General features: G+C 41.2%; 1 protein-coding gene across 1 annotated transcript in view; it reads left to right on the top strand.

Moving 5' to 3' along the window:
- Nucleotides 1-15,580, top strand: part of LOC137435752 (uncharacterized) — a 34,748-nt gene extending 19,168 nt beyond the window's left edge. Inside the window, exons 5-9 of the mRNA XM_078785102.1 lie at nucleotides 5,629-5,853; nucleotides 6,160-6,315; nucleotides 8,213-8,240; nucleotides 14,936-15,021; nucleotides 15,175-15,580. Coding sequence (XP_078641228.1) covers nucleotides 5,629-5,853; nucleotides 6,160-6,315; nucleotides 8,213-8,240; nucleotides 14,936-15,021; nucleotides 15,175-15,245 — 566 coding nt within the window. The 3' untranslated portion in view covers nucleotides 15,246-15,580. The remainder of the gene's footprint in view (nucleotides 1-5,628; nucleotides 5,854-6,159; nucleotides 6,316-8,212; nucleotides 8,241-14,935; nucleotides 15,022-15,174) is intronic.
- The last annotated feature ends 725 nt before the right edge of the window (nucleotides 15,581-16,305 follow it).

The raw sequence follows: 16,305 nt of genomic DNA, 5'->3' as shown, positions 1-16,305 counted from the left end.
GAGAGATAAAGGGGGAGAGGGAGAGACGGTGTCGGGAGAGAGTAAGGAGTAAGAGAGAGATAAAGGGGGAGAGGGAGAGACGGTGTCGGGAGAGAGAGTGAGGAGTAAGAGAGAGATAGAGGGGGAGAGGGAGAGATGGTGTAGGGAGAGAGAGTGAGGAGTAAGAGAGAGATAGAGGGGGAGAGGGAGAGATGGTGTGGGGAGAGAGAGTGAGGAGTAAGAGAGAGATAGAGGGGGAGGGGGAGAGACGGTGTAGGGAGAGAGAGTGAGGAGTAAGAGAGAGATAAAGATGGAAGAGAGGAGAGGGGAAGGGAGAGGGAGAGGGAGAGGGACAGGTGGTACAGTGAGAAGGGAGGCGGGGGTTGGGGGAGAGAGTGAGAGCGGTCGCAAATTGACGCTTGCCGTTTCACCACGTGTGCCCATACACAAATCTACCTCTCTTTAAAAAAAATTCTAAAAGCCTTCCTGGGAGTTCCCTGAATCCACCCTCATTTGTTTCATTTAAATCCATTAAACCCTAAAATATGACAAGCAAACAAAGATACAGACAGACAGAGACGGCTCCTTCCATAATTAAATTATTATAGTAATTTGTGAGGGGCACTGCTTTCTATCTAGCACTCCATTGCCCTTCCTAAGTTCTGTTAGACAGTGTCTATGCATAAAGCAGAAGTTGCAGACTGACCTCACATGTGGGAAAGAATTGCATCAGCAGCATTGTCAGCACCAGCAGCATCAGAAAAAGTCATTGCATCAGCAGCACCCTGTTCACCTTGAATTGTAGGCATGATATTTTCAGGGTCAAGTCACATATATTATATGTTTATGACTAGCGGGCACCCAATGCCTCACCAAGGATGCGATAAAAATGTTTCGTTTCATGGTCATTACCGAACCAGCTGTTTTTTTGACAATCCAATAGCAACATCTTTAGTAACGGGGCTGACCTCTCAACTTGCAGGTCTATCACCGTCTACAAAAAATTGTGGCAGTCTGTCTCTCAAACGTGCCCCTCATCTGCTCCTTCACCCCCGAAGATGGAGTCATGATAGTCGCTGCTCATGCTAAGGCTGACTGCCTAATGCTTCAGTCACATTTGGCTCGGCGGCCGTAGGGTCTAAAAAATCTACGGCCACTAGCAATTATAGGGCGGCCGCAGTATTTCCACGGTCACATAATGTAGCAGTCACATGTGTTTTTATTTTTCGGGTAGCCGCACGGGTTATTTAGAAATTGTGGAGACCGAAAACGTGGGGGTGCCGTACGGTCTTTGATTTGATGTCGCACGGTGACCTTAGGGCGTCCCTGCGGCGGCCATAGAATTTTCAGGGCAGACGCAAGGTAGCCTCAAGGTGCCCGCAAGGCGACCGCAGGGGGGCCCTAAGGCGAACGTGCGGCCAGACGGACGGTAACGAGTGGGTATATATACCAGTTCTTTTTCATATGTATAACAGCACTTACAGTTGTCATGGCTACGGCTTGTCGAATTGCTACGGCCACCCTAGAAATGAAAAAAGTTATAACTCCGCGCTATAATTCCACGGCGACCCCTACGGCCTGTAAAAGATAGCCATACGCCCTAGGGCCACCCTGAGGCCACCTCAGAAACTCTGCGGCCGCCGCACGTTTCTGTCAATTTAGGGGGGGTACGGCCGCCGTATCCTAGTCGTAGAGCAAATGTGACTGAGGAGTTAGCAATGCATTTGCAGAAAAGGCCAAAGTGCCAATAATTATATTCCTGTACCCATTCCAAAAGTACCTCCGCACTGAAAAACATCCTACAGAATGTGAACCTTCCACTTGCAAAGGTGCAGACATTTATTGTCTCTCTTACCTCTTCAATAGCTACTGGTCCTGACTGCATGACTGAGATAATAATCAAAAACGATCCATCTGCCTTGTTACAGGTGTTACAGGTATGTTTTCAACCCGATCTGTTTGTCTGTATGTTTGTCTGTTTATTTGTCTGTGAGCAGGACATCTCAATGGTATGGACAGAATCAGATTACGTTTGGTGAACAAGTTGGTTGTGTGACAACGGCTAATTGACTAGATTTTGGTGCAGATCCAGATATGGGACCGGATACTATAATTTAAAAAAAAGAAGAAGATTATTCACCGTTGAGAGATTGGACCAAAAACGATATATAGCACGATATCTCAAAACATCATAGACAGATTCGGAGGAAAATTGGTGGACAGATTGCTTGTGTGACGAGGACGAATTGATTCGATTTTGGTGAAGACCCGAATACGGATCCAGATAGTAGAATTTTTAAAGCGATTCTTCACAATTGGGAGTCGGGGCCAAAAATGATGTCGAGCACGATATCTCAAAAGTAATGGACGGATTCAGACGAAACTTAGTGGACAGGTTCGGTGTCTGACAAGGACGAATTGGTTCAATTTAGGTGAAGATCCGAATCCGGATATGAGAAATTTTTAATTTTATAACTGATTCTTCACCGTTGAGAGAGAAATGGGACCAAAAATGACGTATAGCATGATATTTCAAAAACTTGGGGATGGATTCGTATGATACTTGGTGGATGAGTTGTGTAGGTGATACTGACGACCCGATTAAATTTTGATGAAGATCCAGATGCAGATCTGGCCTATCAGTGGGATACAAAACGTAAACTGTTTAGCCTGGCAGAGGTATGTGCTCCACCAAGTGTCGTTCTCGCCTACTCCTGTTTCTGATATTTTCCGAGAGCCTTGCTTCATGAAAATTCAATATAACGTTATCTGAATTCATAAGAACGCTTTCAAATGGACCATCTTAACTATAGACTAGTGGGCATTCTCCCCATCAAAAGAAAAGTAATGGTGTCCTTTCCCACGATCTTTTCCATTTAGACTGGGGTTCCACAAGGCAGCGTCTTAGGACCTACGTTATTCTTAATCTACATTATGATCTGTCTGACTCTCTTGAAAAAAAACTTTCCCATTTTCCCAATGACTCCACACCATGCAGAACATTACATCACATATGTGATAGGCAAACTCCTGCTGAATCAATTTTGTCAGACCTGAACAAGAGAAACCCCTGGTCAGCTACTTGGAACATGCCGCTTGACACAGGCAAGTCCGATGCTCTCACACTGTCTCTTCATATGCATCAGCAATCAAACTATCCAATCCACTTTGCTGGACAGATAATGAAAGAAGTCCCTGGAACTCCTTGGCCTCACTATCTGTTATAACCTTTTGTGGGAGGAATATATCACCAAGCAAGTATCAAATTATCTGTAGATCTTAGGCATCCCCGAACCACACTGAGCTTGTCAAGGCTTTCAAATGGAACTCCATGGAGTATTTCTCTCCACTCTGGGATGGTGCTCCTGCTTACATTTGCTCCTCTTGAGGTGGTTGAAAACAAGGCCTTCCATACCATTGGTATCTCATGGTAGGAGACAGATTCCCAAGGAATATAACTCTCACTCACTATCACCACTATTCCTGCTCTCTCCTACCTTTGCCCTCTCACCCTCCCAAAGCCCAGTCTGGTTATCCACTTGTATTCCTTCTTCCCCTTATTCTCCCAATATGCAACTTTTGAAATGACACATGATGCTAAATTTGGCCTTTTGTGCATGCGCTGTATGTGTCTACACTGATTCGGTTCAGCTCGCTGGGCACTTTTAATCTGCCATTACTAGCACGAAATATATATGATTCCTCCCAACATGATTGAAAGTAAATATCATCATTTAAAACCCACTCTGCACATTCAAAAGCTCCAGATATGTCCTTGCCATTGGTGTTCAAAACACCTAATCCATATAAACAATCCATTCACTGGTAGCGATCCGTCGGGGGTTTCAACTTCGGCCTTGCACCAGTCCTTGGGTCAGGAGTTTGCAGTATGAGCAGCTGTACATTTGGCACGCTGAGAAAGTTCTCCAAGTTCTTTGTTGAGCTGAGGCACAGCCCTTTCTCTCAGGTACTTTTCCAAGTATTTCTGCATCTCCATTCCCCCATACCCTTTAATACGTTTTTGAACCTCCTCCCCTTTGTCATTGAGCCCCTCCATGAGCCGAGACGCGAATTTATTTCTGCAGTCATCCTCTGGGAGAGATAAATTCCATGGAGAATCTAGTTTTTACTCTCAGGTATAACCTGCATTCTTCCATATAAGCTCAACCACCCGGGAATTATCTGCAGGGCAAAGTTCTTTCTGTGCCATAATTGGCTTATAATAGTATTCGAAGCCTTAATATAGAGTGTCATGAAATATGACTCCTATATGAGAACTGGCGCTGCTGTCTCTAATCTTGTCCACCACTCCTGGAGGCCCTGGAACAGAAGACCCTCAGTGTCATTGGAATCCTGTGATGAGGGTGAATCACAATTCGTTATATTGCTCTCACATCGCAAGGTCGCTCTAGTTACTTTACCACCTTTCCTCTGGTTTAGCTCCCTCTGCTCCCTTAGCCCTTTGATCCTGACTAGAAATTACAGGATGCATGCCGTCCTCCAGTAACCCTCTCCTGATTCCACAATTAAGGCTGACTGCACACCTCAACTTTCATTCCTCAGTTCTCCCATCTGTGGAATTGTCTTCCCGAGGCTGTTCTATCCAACTATTTTCTCCAGGGCTTCAAGCTCGCAGTGCACCACCTTGTCCACAATGGTCAACAAATTTATTCTGCTCTTTCTTTGAAACCTTCCGTGAAGGATGAACTCCGGAATTTTTCTTTTTTTTTAACCTTTTATCCACATTTCCCATGCTAGCCTTGTTACAGGTTGTGTGTTCTGCAGGTTGGTGTGTTTCCTCCCTCATCTCTCTCCTCTTTTCCTGCTCGTTCATTCCCTTGCTTATTGTGTTTAACTGTTGCCCCACCGACACACTGTCATTTCATACCCTCCATCACCTCGCTCTTCCATGGAACTTGTAATGAAAAAATGTCTTATGGTCAGTTTCTTGCTCACTGTAACTAGGTTAGTAGCTTTGTAGTTTTTTACCAACTCTATTTCTCTCTCCCTCCCTCTCTCTCCAAGAGTGAGGCTTCTGGAATGTTCCTCCTGCCCTCTTACCTCTCTCTCTACCCCAGCCCCTGCACCTCCATGTGTTCTGCTCGAAACCATTTACTTGTTACCCTCCACAAGTCTAAACTGAATGCTCACAACCATTCATTCCTTCATATCCCCAATTTCCGTTGTCTCGGGTTCTTCCTTACAGGATTTCCGGTCTGCTGCCCACCATCAGCTCGACTCTTGCACATCCATTATTGAGCTGTTCATTACTGACCCTGTTCTCAGCCTTCTCCTACAATTCCCCTACTTGTGCTGTGGTGCATCCTCTTAACGTCATCTCACTGTTTTTCCTTTGCCCAATATTGTCTTTTGATCCATTTCCCCCTTGCTCTGCTCTTCAATCAGCCTCGATACCTGTATCTAAAAACAATTGCAATTAGACTAGTTTCTGAAAGCTATTGAAACTGCTATGATTATTTGTAATTGAACCAACAACATTTCAGATGCCTTGCTGATATTGCTTCAATGCTGATATTGAAACTGATATTGCTGACTACCCCCTCTATAATTATTGATTCAATGCCATCTAACCTTTGCTTTACCCACCCCAACCTCCTCTCATTCCCAACCTCCCCATTCATATTCAAGAACCACGCCGTGTCATCGTAGAGGCGCTACAAGTGGGAGATAAGGACATCGTCGTTGGGAATGTGGCGGTGGATCACTATGAGGTATCGGCAGAGCAATTGAAGAAAGGGAACCTGTCACTAACTCTCCACAATCCGGGACTTGCCGATTCTGGAACGTACAATTGCAATGTTGGGATTCCTGAAGAAAGGAAAATCGTAGCAAGTATTGAAGTTCATGTTCCAGGTATGTACACAATCTCATTTATGCACAACGAAATGGAATTTCAGTCTTGGATATCTCCGAAACAGAATTGTATTATTTTACAGATACATTGTAAACATAATTTAGTTTTGGTACATCAGAAATTTCCAGTAAAAAAGCTCCAAAAGTAGGTTGAGAACTTTCATTGTGAAAGTATAATCTTAAAAAATTGGAATAATTGTTAATTCTGGAGGAGGAAGTTTTGTAAATAGTCATTGGGAACTCAGGCAGGTTCATCTGGCTCACCTGTCCACCAGTGTTAGAGAGTAACATTATTCACCATTCCAGAGAAGGTTGGCGATTGCGGCTGCCGCAATGTGTACGAGTCCTGCGAGGACTTCCTCTTCTTTGTGGGAGCCGGTGCAACTCTCCCGACACTCTCTCTACTTTTCCCATTGGTTGGTTCAATCATCTGTCCTCCACGTATTCCCCAAATGTTATCACGTACGTATTGATTGACACATGCTCTATTAACACCTTTCTACTGTGCTTTTTTCACCTCGATCTCACTTCCCTTTTTACATAATGGTAGAAAACTTTGATGCCTAAAAAGACAATTCTGCTCAAGCAGTCCTTACTCTGCATCCTCATTTGATGCACAACAACAACACACATCACGCATCAGATAACAATCAGGAATAAAAACAAGACAACGTTTAACAGGGGCGCAGCTGGGCTTGTTTGATACTTTAGTTGAAGAGGATAGTATGACCTGGGTGGAGATACCAGTTAGCAAATAATGTAAGTATTAATTTTTTTTAAAGTTCTGTACGTCTCTAAGCTGTCTGTCACCATGGAAGTGAAGAGATTGCACTTAGACACTCACTGGTTTATTCTATATGTATCGAGTCAACAATGAACCAACCATACACCACTTCAATCCAGTAACTTTGCAGTCATGACAAAGGGATTGGGGTGTTACGATTATATTTATGATATTATTATTATTAACGTTATTATTATTATGAAAACGATATGACTGTATTAAGAAACCTCAGCTAATTTGTCTGAAATGGCTTGAAGGTGAGGCATGAAGCCTAAGGCCTATATGTACTGTGTAGTTGAAAGACCCATAAGGCCTATGCTTTTTATATTTGATAGTCATTTTAACAATAGGTTTGTTTGTGTTTCACACTGCATGAAAAACGAAGAGGTCGAGCATGGCAATTGTGATATATAACAGGTTCGATGATATGTTCGGCCTGAACAACATAGAAATAAAAATGGCGGTGTATGGAATCAGTTGTCGTTAGCCATAATGACATCACAGACTGAATCACATCACCCTGTCATGTGACCAGATCCTCAGCTCTGATTGGTGTACGCTTTTGAGAGACATACATGCACGGACAGACAAACACTGTTTTAAATGGCTTTGCCCTATGGGCTACGCCATAAAAAATGCAAGTACTGTAATAAAGAATGGAGTAGATAAAGGGGAGGAGAGTGTGTAGTGGAAGGAAGGAATAGGTGAACACAATTACGAAGAACCAACACACAAATACCTTACCATACGTGAACAGCTTATTCCCGCTAGTATGTATCTGCATATTTTTTCTACCATTAGGTATTTATCCAATTTGTTTTTGGATAAATTCACTGATATTACTTCCATTACCCTTCCTGGCAAACTTTTCTAAATAACTCCGAAGAGAGAAAGTCCATAACATCTGAGTTCCTGCTTTCCTTTTCATTATTGTCAAGTTATTGTCTTGCCTATACTGTATTTGAGTTATATGCATACCTCTCTGATTGTTTTCACTGTTTTGTATGTCAATACAAGTACATTTTAGTGTTGATATGAACTGGGCATGAACTGTCTGTCATCTTCTGTACATTTGCCATATAATTATCAAAGAGCAACTATATCAAACTACAACAAACTTTATTGAAGCAGACTCGACAGCGTAATGGTTAGAGTGTCCGCTCTTATTCTGTAAGATTAGTGGTTGGAATCCTGGCCGAGTCATACCAAGCACTTTTAAAATGCTATTTGCTGCTTCTTTGCTTGACACTCAGCATTTAGAGGACAGAGCACAGACAAACAATCCTGGAAGGCAATGGCAAACCTTCCAATTAAAAACCCTTGCCAGGAAACTGCTTCGGCAGCACTAATACTATGAAAGAGTTTGGTACATCAAAAATACTTTATTGAACTGAGCTAAACATTTTCATTCAATTTAACCCATGTCATCAGACCATTGATTACAATCCAAGTACAGCAATTGATTATTTTATTTTCTCCATTACATCTGTTTATATTGTGGGTTGATCATATCAATTCCCTTTGTTATTTTTAAATGTGGTTATGAACTTTCCTTTTCTCTGTGTTTTTTAACAGGAAGCGCAATGAAGGCAAAGCTAAGGAGGCAAGTGTGTTTCTCTCTGGTTTTTTTTCTCAGCAAAAACAATTTAAGGTTTGATCACAGATCTCACATAACTTTCTAAGACTGGAAAGGTAGCCTACAGATATGTGTACATGCCTCTGAGCTGTCAAACACAAGTTCGAATCGAGACCCAGCTATAAAATCTGCTGGACGTTTAACGTCGATCCAAAAGGACGGCACACATCAATGTAGGTGTCGTCCTTCGGAGGGACTTTAAACTGGGTGAACTGTGTGATAGCATTAGTTAGTGGACAATAAAGATTTGACTATGTCTTTTGTGAAGAGGAGGTGAGATGTCATCTGCAACCTGAAGAAATGACAAATTCCAGCTTGAATGTCGAAGGACACTGCAGTACATCTGCTCTCAGTAATTAACAGACTTAATTTAAAATTGAATCCCTGTACAATATGCATTCCCTAATGACAGCGCACTACCTAACTTCTCAGCTATAAGTTGTCTCTGGCTTACTTATACAATTACTGACATGAAAAACATGAATAGCTAGATGGTATTCATAGAATACTTACCCTGCGCAGTCAACTTGTTGCGAGCCAACTCTTCTGTTTTTGAACATTTTTTTTCTTTGATCCAATATGGCTGCCAGACCACGTGAGCGATGACATCATAAATTTATATTCCCTAATATAATTGTTGCATAGATCACGCTCAATACATTTCAAACTGATCAGACTAAGCGTTGTCCCTGTCGAATTATGACGTCATAATTATGGCACCAATGACGTCATCGTTAACAACACCTATTTCCCATATGGAGTTCTTTACAATGAGCCATGTTTCAATTTTGTCCATGCAGTGGTTTTGGAGATATAGAGGTGCAACATTTTTCGTTTTTTCCCAGATGGCACCTGTACCACATGACCGATGACGTCATGATTATCATTAAAATATTCCACATGAGGAGGTGCTCCTATGGTGAAAATTTCGTGCCCATCAGACCAACAGTTGCTGAAAAAAAAAAATTCACAATGATCGGATAAGTGTTGTACTTGTCGAATGATGACGTCATAATGAAGGCACCGATGACATCATCATTAACATATCTTATTCTATGAGGGCAGTACTTGACAATGAGCCATGTTTCAATTTTTTCCATGGATCGGTTTCAGAGATATAGAGGTGCAACTTTTTTTGATTTTTTTCCAAGATGGCGTCTGCACCACGTGACCTATGGCGCTATAATTATCATTTAAATATTCTACAGGAGGAGCCGCACATGTTCTGAAAATTTCGTGTCCATCGGACTAACAGTTGCAGAGGAATTTTTGTTTTATTCATATTGATCAGATCAAGCATTGTACTTGTTGAATTATGACGTCATAATTAAGGCACCGATGACATCACCATCAACATATCTTATTCACCATGGTGCGTACTTGACAATGAGCCACGTTTCAATTTTTTCCATTTAGCAGTTTGGGAGATGTAGAGGTGTAACCTTTTTCCAAGATGGCGTCCGTACCACGTGACCTATGACGTCATCATTAAGAATAAAAAATTATACAGGCGGTGGCGCTTCTATGGTAAAATTTCGTGTCGATCGGAAATCAACGGTTGCCGAGAAAATCAATTTTTTTTAAATGGAGACACGTACGGCACACGGCACACGTACACACCTGAATGCTTAACCCCGCTTTTCGCTTTGCGAGCGCAGGGTAATAATGTGGTAAATGTGCAAATTTATTTTAGAGCATTTACATTCATCACACAGATGTGTGCAAATGGAGTTTTTTTAAGTTTAAATGAGCACATCACCATTGTGGTCTATTTATCATGTCCTTCTGAGTACAAAGCTCAAGGCGCTCAGACCCCAGGTCTAAATCCCATATTAACATGCTGATTTGCATATAGTCTACTAGTATCGGTGTAATTCACGTAAGACATCCCTGATATGTCCTCGTTTGACAGGTGATGTATGTACAAGCTCCTGTGTGAACCTAAAACAAAAACTGTTAAATTAAAAAAAATTGTGGCAAGTGAAGGGTGAAATATCTAGATACCTAAGGTAAGAGCACATAAAATATAGCTCCAATAAATCCAGGTATAATACTATTGATATAATTTTTTAACACTACATGATGAGCTAGTTGATGATAAGTATGCAAGGGTGGCGAAAGTGCAATAAAACGAAAGGAAACATATGGACGTGTGACATATTGCCTCGTACTGTAGGTTGGCGAGAGATTAAACGATCCTGAGTCGATATTAGGATTCACTTGTGGACCAATCTGCTGATAAGAGTCCCATGGCTGACATCCAATTTCACTGACGGATATTCCAGGATTGTTGAACCCAATGATTTGCCATCTTTGGGCCTTGCTTTGTCTTATGTGGGCCATAGTAGCACAATCTGTCAATGGAAGTCTTCAATATGCTTACCTTCTCCAAACCTTCACCAGGTGAAAGTGTTTTTTTCAAGTCGATGCCCCTAGTGTGCTGTACGTGCTTGTGTGTACAAAATTGCCTTGGCCTAGTCATGAATGGAAAATATAGCCTGTGCATGGAGGGATCTTTCACCGATGTTTGAATTCGATTCGAATTTTGTTTTTCACGTACTACTATTTTTGAGGTGTGCATAACATTTCCATGTGTAAATCTAAATATGTATGGTGGAGGGAGGAATGGGGTGATAAAGTAATCGGTCTGGTCTGGGTTTCATCCCTGACCCAAATACAACTTTGCGGGCAGGGTGATGCATCAATAGGCATACCATGTATCGGAGGAATGGTAGTAGCTATAGGTGTCCCGTCCGTTAGTATGCACTGGTGGATGTTAAAAATACCATGGTGTCTTTTGAAAAGAGTAGGCCATTAAATGCTCCAGTACCCTGGACAAATTACAACGGGTGGCGACCTGTCCAGGGTTGACTCTGCCAAAAGGAATTGCTTTGGCAGAACTGATGCTCTGGAAAAGATCCCTCCATCCATGAAAAGCATCAGTTCTGCTTTTTTCCTCTCTTTTCGTTCAACTGATGCTTGTCATGGGTGGACGAGTAGCTTCTATTGTATAGCATATGGCATTTAAAATATGCATCCATTTTAGGTCATGTCATCTTGATTCTCGAACAGATGAACTTATAAAATGGGTCGTGATGTCCAGATGTCAGTCTGTCCATCTGTCCATCATCCGATAACTTTTTGCTATTTTTGCTGCTCCTCCCTTATCACCTGGCTGATTTTTCTGAAACTTGGCACATGAACACAAGACAGTAGCCCGCACAATCGTTTGGGCTTCAATTTTTCGATTTCGGATAACGGGGGCTCCCATGGTGGGTGGGGCGTTACACTCCCAAACTTTTGATCTCTACTCGTCCCTTATTTACCAACCAATTGCTCTGATACCCGTCGAAGCTCTTCTACTCGATGTCCCACACAATCGCTTAGGCTTTGATTTTTGGAATTCGGTCATGGAGCCCCCCGGGGGGTGAGGGGAAGTTACTCCCTGAAACTTTGGATCCCTACTCATCTCTTATTTGCCAACCGCTCGCTCTGAAATCCGATACAGCCCTTCTACTGGATGGTCCGCAGAATCAATTGGTCTTGGATTTCAGCCAAGCTGAAAGCGGTCATGCAGGGTAGACCAATATGTAAGACCAATATCTTACTATAACTCGTGTGAACTTAATCGATCCACAATTGGGTGTGACTGATTTGGAGGCTTACGAATATTTTGCTTTTACTTTTTGTCATTCATGATAGAAGGCATTCCTCTCGTGAATGACCAAAGCTCGAGGAGCCGTAATGGTTATAGTGTCCGGTCCGTGTCTTTGTGGTCGACGGTTCAAACCCCCACCGAATCATACCAAAGACTTTTTAAAAATGTAAATGGTACGTGCTGCTTCCTTGCTTGACATTCATCATTTAAAAGGCTAAAGCACCGACAATCCTCATAGGTTGTCATCCATGGGGAGGAGGAAATTCCTCCTTTGGAAATGCACTGCTGCGTGCGGTGAGAAACATGGAGCCATTGTTGTGACGTTGCTGGTACCCATTGTACCACAGGAAGTGATGGCACTTCCTTCAAGCTCAGTGTATATCCATTATAGCTCAGTGTAAGGCACTTCCTTCAAGCTCAGTGGCTGTGTTTGTCTCATCTAAGTTTCGTGTTGTTTCGTGTGTGTGTGTGTGTGTGTGTGTGTGTGTGTGTGTGTGTGTGTGTGTGTGTGTGTGTGTGTGTGTGTGTGTGTGTGTGTGTGTTAGCTCCAGTACGAGCCTTAGATCATGTGAAAACCCCCAAAAAACACATAGCTATAACGGATATACCTTGATAAATTTTCATCAATATTAAAAAGAAGTTCCTCTCATGTCTAGCCAAAATTTGAGGAGCCATCATCCCAAATCTATAAGGGATATATACACAAAGAATTAAGTTAAGCACCCCCCCCCGTTTTTTTACAACCTCGCACATTACAAGTTTGTTGTCGTCAAAACAGTGTAATATACCCATGATATTGCTATATTTTCTGGAGAAGTGATATTATGGTCACATAAAAACATAACAATCATGCCGTTTTCAATATTTTATTCTGAATAATTTAAGGTGAAATTTTTTGGGAATTTTAGGCATATTTTCATCTCAATTTAAGTATGGAGCTATAGGTCCATCACGGACAGTGTGGATGACGTTTATGTTTTCTAACGTACAGTCATTGTTCTGAGAAGACCTCTAGCGATCTTTGCGTCAATAACGTGTGTAGGACCCACGTGATCGGATCACTGACTCAACCCTACGTCTCATAGACCCTGTAAGCCGTCGTATGCGTTGCTGTGGCAGGTTGAACCCCCTCGAGCACGTTTGGGACATGTTGGGACGACAAATTGCGAAGATGGTCCCTCCAATAGCCAATCTGGATGAATTGGAACGTGCATTACATCGGGAATGGAACAACCTGCCACAGCAACGCATACGACGGCTTACAGGGTCTATGAGACGTAGGGTTGAGTCAGTGATCCGATCACGTGGGTCCTACACACGTTATTGACGCAAAGATCGCTAGAGGTCTTCTCAGAACAATGACTGTACGTTAGAAAACATAAACGTCATCCACACTGTCCGTGATGGACCTATAGCTCCATACTTAAATTGAGGTGAAAATATGCCTAAAATTCCCAAAAAATTTCACCTTAAATTATTCAGAATAAAATATTGAAAACGGCATGATTGTTATGTTTTTATGTGACCATAATATCACCTCTCCAGAAAATATAGCAATATCATGGGTATATTACACTGTTTTGACGACAACAAACTTGTAATGTGCGAGGTTGTAAAAAAACGGGGGGGGTGCTTAACTTAATTCTTTGTGTATACATTGATACTTCGATACTGAGCTTAAGTGCATGACTTAGTAGCCCCACCTGCAATTAATCTACAACAGTCGAACCTCAGCTCTGGTTCATCTCTTTGTACAAATACCTATTTCTGGTTATATTCAAAATCTTTCCAATTTTTTTTCAAAGACATGAATATTCTCATCTGTTGCAACCTCCTCTGGTACTGTAATTCATTCCAGACAGGTGAGTTTAAAGCAAATAAATCTACTGCCTCTCAAATTGATTTTTAGCTCACCTGGAACGAAGTTTAGGGGAGCTTATACGATGGCGTGTCCATCCGTTCATCCATAAACACTTGAAACTTCTTCTCCGAAACCGCTGATGGGATTGTGACCAAATTTGGCACAAATTATATTTGTTGTGTTGTGACTAAAGTTTGTTCACGGCATTAGAAAAAAAGGGGGTCAAAGGGGGAAAAAGCTCATTCCTATTTTGGGGGTCAAACCTGGATCCACTTTCACCCCCAAAATAGGAATTAGCTTTTTCCTTTGAAACAAACTACACACTCAATTTCGATGAAACTTGACCACAACCTTCACCACCCGTGATGTACCAAAGTTTATTCACGGCATTAAAAAAAATCTGCCCCTTTGGGGGAGTACGGGGGGGTTTCCCCCCCAAAGTAGGTATTTGCTTTCTTCTCAGAAACTACACATGCCATTCTGATTAAACGACCACAACCTTAATCACCTGTGTGGTACCAAAGTTTGTTCCTGACATTTAAAATATCAGGGGCTAGGTGATATATGGGGGGTGGGGGCGGGCGGTTTCCCCCCAAAATAGGTATTTTTTGTTTGTTTGTTTAAAGTCTATTGATTATGTGAGTATGATTCTACATGCTGTGTTGTCTTCTTGCAACCACTGAAATTGGTTTAAAATACCTTCAGTCAGTGCAGTGTACTGTTTATTCTACCAGGTAGGTGCCAGGGGTATCGCCCCAATGTTTTAATTCCTCGTAAACAAAGGTATACTATGCCGTCGAGTTCTCTGATAAGTTGCCTTAATAGAAAATTGAGATTGACAATTATACTATTATTGTAAGGGATACAGCAAAATTACAAAAATTATAAAAGAATAAAAGTTGAGAAAAATTTTAAGTAGCTGAAAAAAGGAGAGAAATAAGAGTAGAATTTAAAAGCAACTTGTTGTAAATATGTCTAATGATTGGGATTTGTACATATAGTACTCCTTAATGCCCCGCCATACAGACGGTTCTGTTGCACCTGCTTATACAGTCGTTTAACTCTCCTCTAACCCTCCGTCCCCCATTCCCACCTTGTGTATGACTCAAAATATCAAATGATAATGATGTATTTTTCTTTCAGGAGGCGAAAGATCATTCGTCGAATGAACAATAATTCATTAAAACTGCACCCAGTGAATGAAGAAAAGACAGAAGGGACTGAAATTTGTAAGTCTATGAATCAACAAAATGGCAGCCACTGCACCCTGATAATGTTACACACAATTTGGTTGATAAGTGAATGGGAAACCACAAACAGCTTCAACGATTAGAGTAAGGGTTTCTTTACTAACACTTGCAACTATTTTGTTTGTTTTGCAGTGATTGATCCCAAAGCCCTGGCGAAGGCAAAGCCATCTTGCCCACGTCCTCGGGTTGATCATATTGTTTAATCGAAGAAGAACCTCAAGGAAATCCAATCATTCACAAATTAGGTCGTGCTTGTGTTGCTGCAATGCCACCACTGGAATATAACTTTTTGGTGTTGCTCATCATCATTACCATCTCCATCCCTGTCTCTATTAGGGTTACCATGTGATTGTTTGTCATGCACCAAACTTGCTTTTATTATGTACACGACTATGAAGCAACCTTGGAACAGTTGTATGTCCAATGAAATTAAATCGTTTATTCAGTTTGTCTGATTCGTTGTTGAACCTTCCGTTATTTCACTGACAACCTTTTTTGTCATTTCATTGAATAGCTTAAATAAAAGTCATGTTCACTTTCTGCTGTATTGGTTATCTCTGTAATAAATAAAACCACACCCATATCTGAAGGAAGCAGTTCAGTTTGCCATTTTTTAAATGAAATAGGCAAAGCCTCGAAGCAAATGAAACCCATTAGATTTATCATTTAGAACCCTTCAGAATTACCTTTTAGAACCCTCTAGAATTACCATTTAGAATTAGCCTTCAGCATTACCCTTTGGAATTTACCTTTAGAATTACCCTTGAGAACCCATTAGAAGTACTGGTACCCTTTGGAATCAGCATTTAGAATCACCCTTCAGAACCCATTACAATTAACCTTTAAAACCCATTATAATTACCCATTAGAATTACCCTTCAGAATTACACTATAGAATTACTCTTTAGAATTACCATGTGGAATTACACTTTAGAATTACCATTTAGAATTACCATGTGGAATTACCCTTTAGAATTACCCTTTAGAATTACCATTTAGAATTACCATTTAGAATTACCATGTAGAATTACCATTTAGAATTACCCTTCATAATTACACTTTAGAATTACCATTTAGAATTACCATCTAGAATTACTCTTTAGAATTACCATTTAGAATTACTCTTTAGAATTACCATTTAGAATTACCATCTAGAATTACTCTTTAGAATTACCATTTAGAATTACCCTTTAGAATTACTCTTTAGAATTACCATGTGGAATTACACTTTAGAATTACCATTTAGAATTACTCTTTAGAATT

This window comes from Myxine glutinosa, chromosome 9 (genome assembly GCF_964187855.1).
Source record: "Myxine glutinosa chromosome 9, kmMyxGlut1.1, whole genome shotgun sequence".
NCBI lineage: Eukaryota > Metazoa > Chordata > Myxini > Myxiniformes > Myxinidae > Myxine > Myxine glutinosa.
The sequence above is the reverse complement of the archived record's forward strand: the minus strand, read 5'-3'. Positions and strand labels throughout refer to the sequence as shown.